At 41.5% G+C, this 14,680-nt stretch overlaps 1 protein-coding gene across 1 annotated transcript; it reads right to left on the reverse strand.

The window, feature by feature from the left end:
* Positions 1-9,574: 9,574 nt before the first annotated feature.
* Positions 9,575-13,989, reverse strand: borcs7 (BLOC-1 related complex subunit 7). The gene is made up of 5 exons (XM_034131980.1): positions 13,831-13,989; positions 11,177-11,239; positions 10,979-11,022; positions 10,869-10,889; positions 9,575-10,767 (listed from the first exon to the last, which is right to left on the reverse strand). Exons 1-5 carry the CDS (start codon positions 13,960-13,962, stop codon positions 10,716-10,718), a joined length of 312 nt encoding a protein of 103 aa, XP_033987871.1. The 5' UTR covers positions 13,963-13,989; the 3' UTR covers positions 9,575-10,715.
* Positions 13,990-14,680: the final 691 nt, after the last annotated feature.

Genomic DNA, 14,680 nt, shown 5'->3' on the forward strand with positions numbered 1-14,680 from the left:
GTAGGTCTGTTTTTCTCTCAAGTTCCACGTGAACACCACAGACCCTCTTCTTCTACAGCTGCCCCCAGCTCTCCACCCAACACAACCTTTACTAGTTTGGCCATCTTATATTTGTGTATGAACTAAGCATATGGAGACATTTGATTATAAGGTTATACAATGGTGGTGTTGTGCAGCAGAGGGAGCTGAATGCTGCGCTGACAAGACAGATGTGAAGCTTCCTCATTTCTCTAGTTCCCCTCCTCCACTCCTATCCTCCACTCCTATCCTCCACTCCTATCCTTGTGTCTTAGTCCCGCCCACAGGAGATGCGAGCGGAGGACTGAGGAGGGGAGCCGAGGAGAGAGGAGGGGAACTGAGGAGAGAGGAGGGGAAGCAGCAGGCGGTTAGAGAAATGAGAACTCCTCTCCTCTGAGCGGTCATTTTAAAGAGACGTCCATTAATGATGACAGGAGGCACAGCAGCACTCTGTCTGATGGACAGATGTGTTCATGATGACTTTACTTTTAATTCATTGACAGTGTGGTATAATGAGACAATAACAGGCATATACACACATATATATGTTGGGGAAATATTTTCCAAGGCCCCTAACTGTGACCCAGTGTATCAGTTCATACTGTCCTGACTGAGCACACGCACCTGTAACCTTGGCTGCTGTGCTCTCAGTGTTCTGTCTCCCTGTTCCTGCCTGTTGGCGTCAGCTGATAGAGGTGTTATGATTCTATCTTGTTATGCACAATGTTGATTATTCTCTCTGAACTAGCTAAATACACGGGTCTGAGGTAGAGTTCTTCAGAATTGACGTGGCAACTCTACCGTGAAGTCAGAACCTCTGACTCTTTGACTTGTTTTGTGAATTCTCCGGCCGAAGCTCCAAATAAACCATCAGTGTTTGCCATCAAAGCTCCAGCTCTCCCCGTGTCTCCTTTGAGTCGGTGACTCCTCCTGCATTGCTACACAGAAGTTTTCCCCCACAATATATTTATATAAATATATACAATTTCAGAATCAAACAAGTATGAGAGCACTCTCATAATAATGAGTCGCTACAATGGGGAATCGAAATGACGGGCCAAGTGTTATTTACAAGTATTACAAGCAGGGGCGCCGCTTGCCGACAGGCAAGGCAGGCAACTGCTTGGGGCCCCTGACCAGAAGGGGACCCCCAAAGAAGGTAGATTAAGAAGGTCCACAGCAACGACAACATGAAACACCCTTTAATTTACTGCAATGACATGTCGGGAAACCCCCTCAAGGCGGCCCCATACATAGAGCGCCGTAAAATGCTGCTTCTTATCTTAAGTTTTGCTGCCTTGCTCCGCTCCGGGGGGGCTGTCGTCTGTGCGTGGCGATGAAAAGCTGGTTCGAGGGGCCCCTAGTGAATGTTTGCCTAAAGTTAAGGGAGAACACTTCTTGTTTGTGATTGGACAGAGCCAGCCAGAGAAGCACTGCTGTGATTGGTTGTTTTTGCTGCCAGTCAAGAAATGACGCTTCGTGATTGGTCAGCAGTGGCACCCGACAGCGCAACATGTCCCGAAACATCAGCCGTTAGCTGTTCATATCTGTGTTAACTCTCAGCTGTTCATATCTGTGTTAACTCTCAGCTGTTCATATCTGTTCAGAAACTGGACAAAAGTTAAACAAGTACAAACCACAGACTGTCTGTGTCATGGTGAATACAGTCGCTGCTTTATTTATGTCTGTATGACGCTGTTGTGAGTGTGGACGGAGCAGCTACAGGTTGGTTTATCCTGATCGATCCGATTTCCATTCAGAAAACACGCATTTTAAAAGGTGTTTTGGCTGCCGTCTGTCTGCAGACTTGTCAAAGCATTAATTCATGGTTTTTACTAACCGGTATCAGTATGTAGTTACTTCGGCATCATTTTGAAACGTGTATTACAATTAAATCACGGTAAAATACATTTCAGGAAATTTCGATAGAATCTAATCTATCGATTAGATTTATGATTCAAAAATTATAAAAGTAGGGTAGACATGTGGATATTATCCGGCTGAACAAAACGTGATCCGTCTCTTCAATTTGTGTCAACCACAGACCTTATTTCGAGCTATTTTCCAAAATCCTATAGAGAAATTGCATTGGTTTTAGTTGAAGGAACCGGAAGTGGTAAAATGCTAACTTACTTCCGGGTTTTAGGACGCGTCACTGTGGCACTCTATACAAAGATGCTGTATGAGAAACCAATGTGAGTTTGGAAAATTGCACAAAAATCTATTCTAGTAGACCTCAACAATGGAATTATGATCAGTAGAAATGGCCATGACATGGGACCTTTAATGTTTTTATAGAGTATGATCTCCTCATTCTTTTAAGAGATGTAATATATTTTACTCCCCTTTAACTGCCAGACCAATGGAAAAAAGCTTTTTTGACTGACCACACAGTTTTGTTTTTATGAGCCTCTACCAACTGGTCGAGCTGGCCTTCTATGGTAAAAGTGCATTTTCAACAATCATCATATACAGTACAGTATTTGTACGCATCAAACTCAAATAAAACACAAACTGAAATACATTTGTTTCTTTTATGGAAAATGAGCAATATATACAACCAGATAAATTCAAAAAAGATAATAAATTATAATTGTAAAAAAAAAAAGAAATGGAAAAAAGTAATGTAAAGTGTTTTTCATAATAAAAAAAAGACTTGCTCATCTTACTGTATATGCTGAATTGGCCTAACAGGAAACCACTGGCCTAACAGCAAATGTCTATATCCTGTGTTGGCCTAACTGTGTGCAACTTTGGGCTGAATGCCATCCATGAATGAAAGGGGCTATATAAATTATTATCACTCTTTCACTCTGAGACTCATAAGGCAGTACTCGATTTAGTAATATTACCATGAATCTAGCTATTTACCATATTTTATTGGAAAACATCTCTGAAAAAGTCATATTGCTAGTTTACCATAAAAAGCCAATTCGACCGGTTGGTTGAGCATATTTTCAAAAACATAATTACACCCTTGTTAAAACTTTTTTTGTGCATCAAGTTATCTAATTATGTTCAGTCAGTGCTCTGACACTAAAATATGTCAAACATGATATGGTTACCTTACAAAAGTTGACCCAAAAGAGTGATTTCGTCAGCAGTGATTTTTAGCATGCCAACTTTCTCAGTGGAAGCTAGCTGAAGGGCATTCTGTTCGAACCACAGTGACATCTAGAGGTTGCTTTGTGCATAACATGTCAACCAAAGGGTAGAGCTGGCTGAATCAGATGGAGTTACACTTTTCTTTTTTTCAAACAGCGAGTCTGCAGCGGTGCTGACTGGAGACCAGGGTTGCGGTCGAATAGTCCATTTAGCTTAGGAACCTTCCTAACGGAGTGAAATGACCCGGAAGTCCCTCAGTGGCAGCCATGATAAGTGCCGTTCGAATTCTCTAAATTAAAAGGAAAGGAGGTTTCAAACTTCCTTTATAACCTCCTTTAGCTTAGGAACCACTGGACCTCCCTAACCAAAAGGAGAGGAGAAAATGCTGCCCCACAATGCCTTGCGGCCGCCGCATTTGCCGTCACACAACAGTCGGCCGTTCACGGAAACAACCGATTATGAACGAGAAATGATATCATGAAAGTTACGGTGCTTATTAAGCATTTTAAAACGTATGTGGTAAGTTGCCAAAGTGCTTTGTTTTGAACGTTCATCAGTATTATAATCAAAAAGAGAAATATGAACGTTAGTTTTTACTGAAATGATCAAATAAAGTCAACATTTCACAGTCTTTACTGAGCTGTGTGGGGTTTGTTCAACTTTTAAAAGATGTTTGAATGGTGATATACACAGTGATAGATGTTAAGGACTAACGTTTATAATAAATACATTTGTATTGATTTGAAGATCTTTTCATACAATCATACTTATTGGGATCATTTGTATTAATGAGGACCGGAGGGAGAGGGTGACGAGCATAAGTTTCACTTTCCTTTTTTATTTCAATTCCAACTTTGGTCATGAAGAATATGTTTCTCTGTTGTCCCCGTTCATAAAGCATAAAACAACAGCATCAGAGCACGGTGCAGAGTCTCTAGATGAGTTTACAGTAGTCCCTCGTTCTTATTATACATCCATGTTGTAGTCCGCTGTCAGCGACGTGCAGTCAGTGGAGGCAGGGGAGGCAGAGCCTCACCTGTCATACTCCAATGTAACGGAAAAATAATTAAAGAAAAACTAAATAATAATAATAATAACAAAATGTCTCCACTGATCTTGTGTAAATGTGATTTATGTTTGATTCCAATCGCATTTTATAGTCAAAATCAGCAAATTTGCCGAGCTCCGCTACGGGAGCGATGAGAAGTGAGGCAGGCACGAGCACTGCCTCACGTAAGCCCACAGTAACTTGCTGGAGCACGGGCACTAATTTAGCGCAGGCACTTATTTTGTGAGCGCGCTCAAGCCAGTTACTGTGGGGTGAGGTGAGGCACAGATGAGCCCTGCCTCACCTCAGAATGCGTCACCCCACAGAAACTGGCTGGAAAGCGGGCCCTAATCGCATGCCTGTTACCATCTCACTGTATGTCACCAATGTTTGTAATGTTTGTAGATCCCTTTATTACATTTATCCTCCCCATCCATAGTCTCTAAATAACTTATTTCACGTATATATGATATTTAGGCTTGCTGGTCTCATCATACAACGGCAATGAAAAAAGCACCAAGAGAGGCAGCCATAACCTCTGCCGCACTGAAGGGGGCGCACGTGAGCCCACAGGTTCTTGTTGCTACTGTTATTCTACCGCAAACAACAAACTAGACTTTTGAAACTACAGGAAGATAAGGAGGACTTTTACAAAACAGTAATAGAGATTGTTGTCCAGAAGGATAGCATGGACTTATATTCATCTTCAAGTCAAGGTAAGACCACAACTGTAATGAAAATGGGATCTTACTTAGAAAGAACAATCCAATATTTAGATTTTGGGTATCCTTTTGATTGGTCTGTTTAAAATTAATCATAGCATCAGACTAAAAAACTTTTGAAAATAACAGAATATTTCAATTAAGGTCAAAATAGGCTATAATATTTGTAAATCTGACTCTGAAAGAGTCAGTGCCTCACCAGCCATGAACCTCACCGCACGTCACTGTCCGCTGTATAGAAAACTGTAGTTTCCATAGTTTCCCCACAGCAGCAGGCGCACATTTATGACCTCCGCTGGCGCATCATAAACACGTCGGATAGTGAAAGTGCAGTCGGATTCTCTAAAGTACCGCAGTCTCTTCTCCTAAGTCCTTTTGAATTATCCTATCCACTATCCCTTAACCCCGTGACGTTTCACTCAGAGGTCAAGGAATAGACGATAGGGTTAGAACTTAGGAGCTGATTTTTGGACTATTCGACCGCAACCCAGTTGTCACTACCCGATCTGCAGCCCTGCCCTATCTGCAGTGCGCATGTGCGAGATGGTCCGCCGTATTTGACAACTACATACAGCAACTCTAATAGGACACTTGACACAGTGGCTTTTGGCAAAGCAGAAAAAGAACCGAGAGAGATTATTGTTATTACAACGTGACTTCACTATTATTTAACAACTCTTTTTATTGGGTTCTTTTATTTGGGGTTAAATACATTGTCAGAATAAGTGAGAAATGGATTTAACTTCTGTTAGACAGCTATATGCCATACATTTTTGCATACATTCACAGTAAATATTTATTCAGTATGATAGCTGTCTAACAGAAGTTAAATCCATTTCTCACTTATTCTGACAATGTACTTAAACCCAAATAAAAGAACCCAATAAAAAGAGTTGTTAAATAATAGTAAAGTCACGTTGTAATAACAATAACTCATCTCTCTCGGTTTTCGGAGTTTTCTTTGTGTGCTTTGCCAAATGCCACTGTGTCAAGTGTCCTAGTTGGGTTGCCGTACGGAGTTGTGCGATAGAGTGGCGAAGTCACGCCCATCTACTTCCGCCCCATGGGACCTTATTTCGGAAAAATAATGTATTGAAGTCAATGGAGAGAGAAAACGTATCTTTCGATCCCGTTTGAATTGTGCCATGAATTACACATATGATGTTTGTCAATCTTAAAAAATCATTTCCATGTCAAAAAAGTCACAGTTTGTCGTAAAACTGTTGAAATATAAGACTATGAAAAATACGCAACTAGAAAGACTACAAATCCCAGAGTCCTGATGTAAGTGATGTCACAATTGTTTTCCTCCACTGATAGCTAAGATCAGCGCCATATAGATATAATCTATCTATATGGCGCTGGCTAAGATAAGATAACTTTAACAAGATGCCTGTGTGCTTAGTACCAGGTTGTTATCATACCAGCAATGGGTCTTGCTCGTTCTTTCGCTTCCCGTCTGATGAAAGGACCAGCAGTGTCTGGATCAAACTAGCTAGTAGCTAGCACGTTAGTTAGCATTACAGCCATGTCATTTTTATTAGCCTTAACATGAAGTAACATTAAGTAACCCAAAATGTTAGTAAGAGTAGTAGTCATATGTGACCCGCTCTATCGAAATCAGTCGGAAGTCGCAACGGCTCATTTCAAAATAAACGTGGATTTGCGTAAAAAACTAGTTTTTCGGGGTTCGGGTGTTTTGTTTGATTTTAAATAAACAAAGTCTTGGCTTTCAGAATATGAAACTTTTATTTCCAAAATCACACAATAAATACATTGAAGCTTGTAAAGGGAAGATGACAGGCACCTCTGGCTCGCACTCTGCTCTTCCGCAGCGGCGCACCCCCTCCTCCGGCTGAAATTATGAATGTAAGGCGTATAGTAATCATAGATAACACGGCAGGTTCCGTTACAGTTTGTTTTCATCTGATTTCAAATAAACAAAGTCTTGGCTTTCAGAATATTAAACTTGTTTCGGCAAATTTAGATGATCTGTCACCGGTGTGATCATTCTATAATACACACTTTAAGACCGGGGGAGAAATGCTAACGCTAACGCTAGCATCTGCGATCTTTTGCACTTCATGCTATCTGCACAAATGGTTGACATTAAACATTAAAAAGACCAGGCAGTTCAGAGAGAATCAAAAGAAGGCAGGCAGGCAGCTTTGCATGACTTTCTTCAGGACGTGTTTCATTGTGGTGATAGTGAGGGTAGTCAATCGTTTTGTTGACAAGACAGTAGTGACGGCCATCTTGGTGACGTGTGTTGTTGTGCGAGTCTGCGAGACCAGAGATGTAGTTCATTGAGCGTTTCACACAAACAAATGTGTTACTTCACAGTTTTACGACACTTTTTTTTTTTAACTTGCAAAATTATCTTTTAAATTGACAAACATCATATGTGTAATTCGTGGCACAATTCAAACGGGATCGAAAGATAATCTTTCTCTCTCCATTGACTTCAATACATAATTTTTCCGAAATAAGGTGCCATGGAGGTCCACCGGAAGGGGAGGGACTTCGCCTCTCTATATGGCGGACCATCTCGCACATGCGCACTGCAGATAGGGCAGGGCGGCATATCGGGTAGTGACACCCATAGATATATATAAACACTTTTATACACTTTTTATATTTATATATACCTATGGTGACACCGGTCTCTACCTGACCGGAGTCAACGCTGTGTGTGTCCGTCAGGAAACACGCTGTGTGTGTCTGTCAGGAAACACGCTGTTTACAAACAGTTCCAGCAAACATCCACTGATAAACTGCGATGTTAACAACCTCATGATAACCTCTTATGTTTTTAACTTAGGATCATATACCTGTGTTTAGTCTAGAAAAAGGTAAATGTGTGCATTTTATTATAAAGTTGTGTATATGTACAGATTGTTGCAAAAACTAAGAAGCTTATAAACATCAGGTTTAAAACTAAAAGAGCTTTACAAAAAAGTAACACAATTAAAGATGTTTGGAGTTTTATTTGAGTTATTAATTTACATGTTTTGTCTAAGAGATGCTGATTTGAAACCGTTGTTACATACAGTTACGGCATTTCCTGTTTCTGCCGGAGAGAGGGGAGGCCGTCCCAAAGCTTGCCGCTGTATCTACTCCCTCCATCTGACAGGAGGGAACTTCATTCAGCTGCGAGTGTGGCTACAGACGGAGTTCACTCCGTCACGGAGGGGTAGGTTCGAGGGAGTGGTTTGGGATTGGGCCTTCGTCTCCTCTGGAAGCCTCCTCTGGAAGCCTCCTCCCTCACCCCTCCTCGACTCCTCCGGCCCAATCCCAAACCGCCCCCTACACCCTACCCCTACACACTAGCCCTAAACAGCGAGTCTGCAGCGGTGCTGACTGGAGACCGGTCTCTACCTGACCGGAGTCACGCTGTGTGTGTCCGTCAGGAAACACGCTGTTTACAAACAGTTCCAGCAAACATCCACTGATAAACTGCGATGTGAACAACCTCATGATAACCTCTTATGTTTTTAACTTAGGATCATATACCTGTGTTTAGTCTAGAAAAAGGTAAATGTGTGCATTTTATTATATAGTTGTGTATATTTACAGATTGTTGCAAAAACTAAGAAGCTTATAAACATCAGGTTTAAAACTAAAAGAGCTTTACAGAAAAAGTAACACAATTAAAGATGTTTGGAGTTTTATTTGAGTTCTTAATTTAAATTGTTTGTCTAAGAGATGCTGATTTGAAACCGTTGTTACATACAGTTACGGCATTTCCTGTTTCTGCCGGAGAGAGGGGAGGCCGTCCCAATGCGGTGCGCTGTATTTATACCCTTCCTTAATGGAGGGAACTTCATTCAGCTGCGAGTGTGGCTACAGACGGAGTTCACTCCGTCACGGAGGGGTAGGGTCGAGGGAGTGGTTTGGGATTGGGCCTCCGTGTGCATTTCAGCATTGGGACGTCCTTCAACATGGCGTGTCTTGATCGATTTCCGGGTCAAGTCCCGGAGGAGGGAGAGAGGAGTCGAGGAGGGACATTGAGATGAACCTCAGAACCTGGTGTCTTCATGTAACCTTCATTACTTTAATGTCCGCTATAACACTGTGAAGTGTCAGCTTCTGAGTGTTCAGCACATTAGACTCAAATTTAAAGAGACACTCTGTCTTGGTAGCTCTGGGTGTGCAGAGGCTCACTGGGACCCTCAGTGCATAATGACAAAGTGAAACTGAAATGAGTGTATAATATAACCACAGACTGTATATGAATATAACTAATGCAGGTGCACTGGTCTCATGTTCGTTTTGTGTCAATGTCCTGTACAGGACACGCCCAGGACGGTTATAGTTGACCTGCAGGACCATCACCATGCTGTTCATCCTCTGTACCCTGACATCCGTCTGTGACAGTGTATGATGACCTGTCTTCGCAGATGCTGGTCTGGGATCAGATTCAAGAGTGGCTTCAGTGTAAACATTTGTCCCTGGCCCTGCATCCTCGCAGACCTCGGACTCTGATGAGATCCCTTGCTGTCTCGAACAAGAACACGATTCACACTCAAGGTTTATGAAGGGGGGGGAGTTAGAGTGAAACAGCTGAAGTCTGACTTTCCCTTCATTTAAACAGGTTGTCAAATACACATGCAGAATAATTATAATGCAACACCTTTCTGAGGATGGAGGGAGAACATAAGACAAATAATGACACAAAATATCACCATAATAACTTTATTTGTAAAGCCATTCAAAGAATCATGAAAATGTCTCACACGTCAGGCACACACAGTGTGATCAATCAATGTTTATTTATATAGCCCAATATCACAAATGTTACATTTGTCTCAGTGGACTTCAGTTTGTACAGAATATCAGTATGACAATACGACACCCTCTGTCCTTAGACCCTCACGTCGTACAAGGAAACACTTCCAAAAAATGAAAAACCCCAGTTTAAAGGGTGTCATAGTCATAGTGTGATGACACTAGTGTGTGTGCAGAGAGCAGTATTCCTACATTAGGGGGATTATTAGCTGGCGGGGCACATTCATTGCCACCTCATCAAAACCTGAACCATCCTGAAATAACTGGGAATGAAAAACCAACATAGGAAAGATTGAAGTAAGAATGAATTCATATGAATAGCTAAATCATGCCCTCAGTATAGTTTATCCTCTCCATGGCCCACAAATATGTCACACAGTCATGTTTCTCTCAGAGCTGCATCCCTTCTTAAGATACAGCATCCTGATGAATGTATAACATTTCCAGAACGATCTACAAACAGGGGTATGCTGAGGGGCTGAGGGCCAGTGGGGGCCATGTGCAGCAGGGAGAGCCTCAGGGACAGAGTCAGGGCCAAGCAGCTGTTCGGCCCTCAGGCTGCCGATAACTGTCCAGGGCTCAGCTTTGTGGAGAAAACTTCTTTGAATTATGACCTTCCACCTGTCATATTCTGTAACACTGCTGGGTCTGAACAGTGCCCCCGCAATACTTTAATCTGTGATTACAGTCTTTCCTAATCTGTGGTCTGAGGCTGTGCATGTTAAAATAGCATCAATCACTAACTTCTGTAATACTACATATATATATATATATATATATATATACATATATGTAGTATTACAGAAGTTATGCACTGGTAAGGTCTCTGACTCCACTGAGAACAATGTGTCCCTTTACCATTAGCTCCCTCAGCTGTATGCAGTCTGATTTACAGGGCGCCGTTACGTTAGACAAGATGACACAAACAAAGAATTTAATACATTAACTTAATACAATTGATTTAAAACATTTGACATTATTTAATAAAAAATGTTCCCAGGCCCTTACATTGTAGAGGCTTGGTGTTAGTGGCATCACTTCAGAAGGTGTCTCAGCTGGTCCTGCAGGTTTTTTGAGTGCTCTACACTGCAGGGGGGGGGGGGGGTGAGAGGAGCAGGTCATCACTTTGTGTTAACTCTCAGTCTGTTTCTCATGAGGCATAAACACAGTGCGGTGGGGAGACTTACTTCTTCTGGATGGCCTCCTGCCTAACAGACAGACAGGCAGACAGACAGACTTAATATTCACTTCCAATAGAGCAACATAATGTCTGGATAAACAGCTGGCTGGTACTCACTGGTATTGTAGATGTGTCGTAATTATGGACATTTTTCTCAGACTCTGGAAGACAAATGATAATGAAGACGTTTTTGTAATTACACAAAAAGAGCAGAACAAGTGTCAACAGTGAGATGGGATGTAGTCTTCAGTGTGTGGTACTGTTGTGTGTGTTTATTGTCTGTGGTGTGTTCACTGACTCTGTGCTCATACGTACATCCTCAGAGTGAAGGATAGCGTCCTCCTGGATCACCATATTCCTTGCTGCTTGTCCCAGAAGCTGAGAGAGACAGAGACACAATGTTCATGATCCTCTCATCTGCCAATTGTTCTGTCAAACTAATAACACTCAAGGTTTCCTAAACTTCTTCAAACTTCCTGTCTTGTCAGGAAAAAAACATCAGTTTAATGTCACAGAAGACAAAAAAGCAGACACTTCTCAAAACAGGAATGCAGGAGCCTGCAAATCTTCAAACAAGAATTCAATACGTCGACTAAGCGTTTATAATGAAGTGAGATGCAACTAGAGGCAGAACTGCTAATCTATGAAGCAGGAATGCTAATGCTAGCAACATGTTCAGTAGATATATTGTGCCAAAGTTTTTCCTCAAGGACCCTATTATGCAAAATGCACTTTTTTATGTCTTTTATACATAAATATGTGTCCCCAGTGTGTAAGGAGACTCACAAAGTGTCAGAAAATACAACCCTGAAAGAAATACCACCCCAAAAAAAACAAATCGGGGTGCAAACGAGCAGATCCAGGATTTTTCTCCTCTGACGTCAATGGCGAAATGTGGCACACGTGACACGTCCCAACCTATCGTCTCCGTATACAGCCGTCTAGCTGAATCCCCTCTCGTGTGTCTGTGTATTCAGCAGGATGTCTGCAGGAGGCACTTAGAGTAAAGTTGTTATATATAATACATATAATGGCACTGTTCTAGCGGTAAACACTTAAGAAAGAACATGTCAAGCTATGTGCTGTATCAGAAACAATGCGCTGCGTGTTTTGGGAGTAATATGGTCTGTGTTTACATTAGCAAGCATCGCTAACACTCAGAGCTAACGCTGTACTGGAGAGAATATGTGACGCACTCTATCGAAATCAGTCGGAAGTCGCAACGGCTCATTTAAAAATAAACGTGGATTTGCGTAAAAAAATAGTTTTTCGGGGTTCGGGTGTTTTGTTTCATTTTAAATAAACAAAGTCTTGGCTTTCAGAATATCAAACTTTTAATTCCAAAATCACACGATAAATACATGTTTGAAGCTTGTAAAGGGTTTTCCCCAGGAAACAAACACAATACACACAAATGCAAAAACACACAAACACACACACACACACACACACTCGCGAGCTTCCCCCTGACCAGACGAAAATATTTTTCGTGTCTACTTTGATAATTTATTAGCCGCTAATAATCAATCAGATTGATGGATTCCAGAGAAGAGGAAACTTTGAAGGCCTTTTTCTCAAAATGATGACTCGGTGACAGTCATTATATAATGTGACATATTTTGCTTAATATTTGGAGTACAACAACAATCCTGATATCATTAGAAAGCTAGGAATCTCCTCTTTCCAACAGTGTAGGCCTATACAACTCAAAATGTGTCTTCGGGTCAATGCGACTGATTTCGATAGAGTAAGTCACATATGTGTAACGTAATGTCCTTGCGGTAAACCCTGCGAGAGAGAACGTTTTGAGCTCCATACTGTTTCAGAAATAATGCTTGAAGTGGTTTGGAACATAATATGGCACTTAATCACGGCAGCGTTTAGCTGAGTTTCTCCCGGTAGAAAACTCTCTTAGCAGGGGAAAGCTGCGTGACGCTACAAAGGGGCGTGGCTAGCAGCAGCTGTTCCATTTAAAGCTACGGTCACAGAATCAGCCTTTTTGGAACAGGGCTGAAATAGAGGGGTATGAGGCATGCTACAATGGGTGATCTGTTTGGTATTTTAAGCAAAAAACTTCAGACATGTTTTGTATACATACAATATATTTTTCAAATATAGCATAATAGGTCCACTTTAAGTTAAAGTTGGGGTAGGTAAGTTTGAGAAACCGGCTCGAGACACACTTTTTGTTATATTCCATGGAATGCTCTTAACATCCCGATAGCAATGAATATCTTAAGTGCTTTGACCAAAAATCCATAAAAAAATGTCATCTGTGGAAGCCGTAGTACTGTAAAAAGCCAATCATTTTAGCCGGCCCGGCTAAAATAACTGGATGGCCTACCTGCCTGTCAGCCTTCCATCTGTGCACAAACTTATCTCGTGCCCTCATTGGTCATGTGCGCGTGCGTGTGTGTTGGAGGAGGGGCTCTGTAAAGAAGTAGCAGATTTTTTCCAGTTGTGTATTTTCAAATTCTAGCGCACTCGAGCTGGTTTCTCCAAAATTACCTACCCCACCTTTAAATTACCCAAACTTATTTTTTAGATACATGTACTTTACTTAAGTATTTCCATGTTTTGCTACTTTGTACTTCTACTCCATACAATTCAGAGGTAAATGTAAATATTTATTTAATCCCTTTAGTTACTTTACAGATTTGGATGAATGATGTGAAATATAATCAACACTTAAATCAGACTTTAGTTCCACCTGGAGTAAATTCACAAGCTACCCTGCAGTATACAAAGTCATAGCTGCACCTTTACCAGCTTTGAGAACACTTTAATGATCAATAATACGAATACGAATATGAACATCATTTCTGAATACGAAGTGATTGACTGATGGGGTCACAGATGTTTTGGCCTCCTCCGATTCTTTCTGACTCTACAGGAGGTTTCTCTGTGCTAGCCTGTTAGCTATTAGCTATTAGCTGTTTGACGTGATTACATCCTTCGCGGGGCTTTACCTCCTGACTGCGGGATCCCTTTAGCACTTGGCGGGTCAGCGCGATCACATCCCCGCTACAGGAGCCCACCTTGTCGGAGAGTAAGCCTTTGACAGACTGGCCGAACCGCGGCTGGGTCTCTGCTGACGCCATGTTGTGTTTGTACTGGAGACGGCGAGAGAGCAGGGTCAAAATACACCGCAGCGCGTCCATCAGAGCGATCCCCTCACTTTATGTTGCGTCCTGTTTTACTTTGTATTTCATTTTCAAATGCTTCTGATATATAAATGGCCATTAAACTGTCGCAATCATATACTGTATATACACACGACCAAGTGAACAAAGCCAGAGTTCACATGATAATTAGAAACAGGTTTATTGCCAATAGGTTTACACATACGAGTAATTTGCCTTGGTGTACATAAACACAGTCAAAGATATTAAATAAGGTACTTTAGTATACAAATGTGCAAAACATTCGGAGTGTTGGGCATGACTGACGGTACTTAAAGGGGACCTATCATGCAAAATGCACTTTTGTACGTCTTTTATACATGAATATGTGTCCCCGGTGTTCCAGGGAACTCACCAAGTGTCAGAAAACACAACCCTCTCTATTTTCCTCCATACCCAAATCTCTAAAAAAAGGGGCTGCAACGGATCTGATAAAAACTGATCCAGATTTGAACACTGTCCTGACGTCAGGACAGTGGCGCTACGGCTATTGGGCCAACTCCACCAATCAGGAGGATCACAGAATCTGCCCTTGCTAAAACAGATCTAAAAAATGTCAAATTGAGCAAAATGAGGCATGGCTAAAATGCATGATCTGTTTGGTATTTTGAAAAAAAAAAAGTATAAATATGCCTTA

Source organism: Trematomus bernacchii, unplaced genomic scaffold (assembly GCF_902827165.1).
Source record: "Trematomus bernacchii unplaced genomic scaffold, fTreBer1.1, whole genome shotgun sequence".
Classification (NCBI taxonomy): Eukaryota; Metazoa; Chordata; class Actinopteri; order Perciformes; family Nototheniidae; genus Trematomus; species Trematomus bernacchii.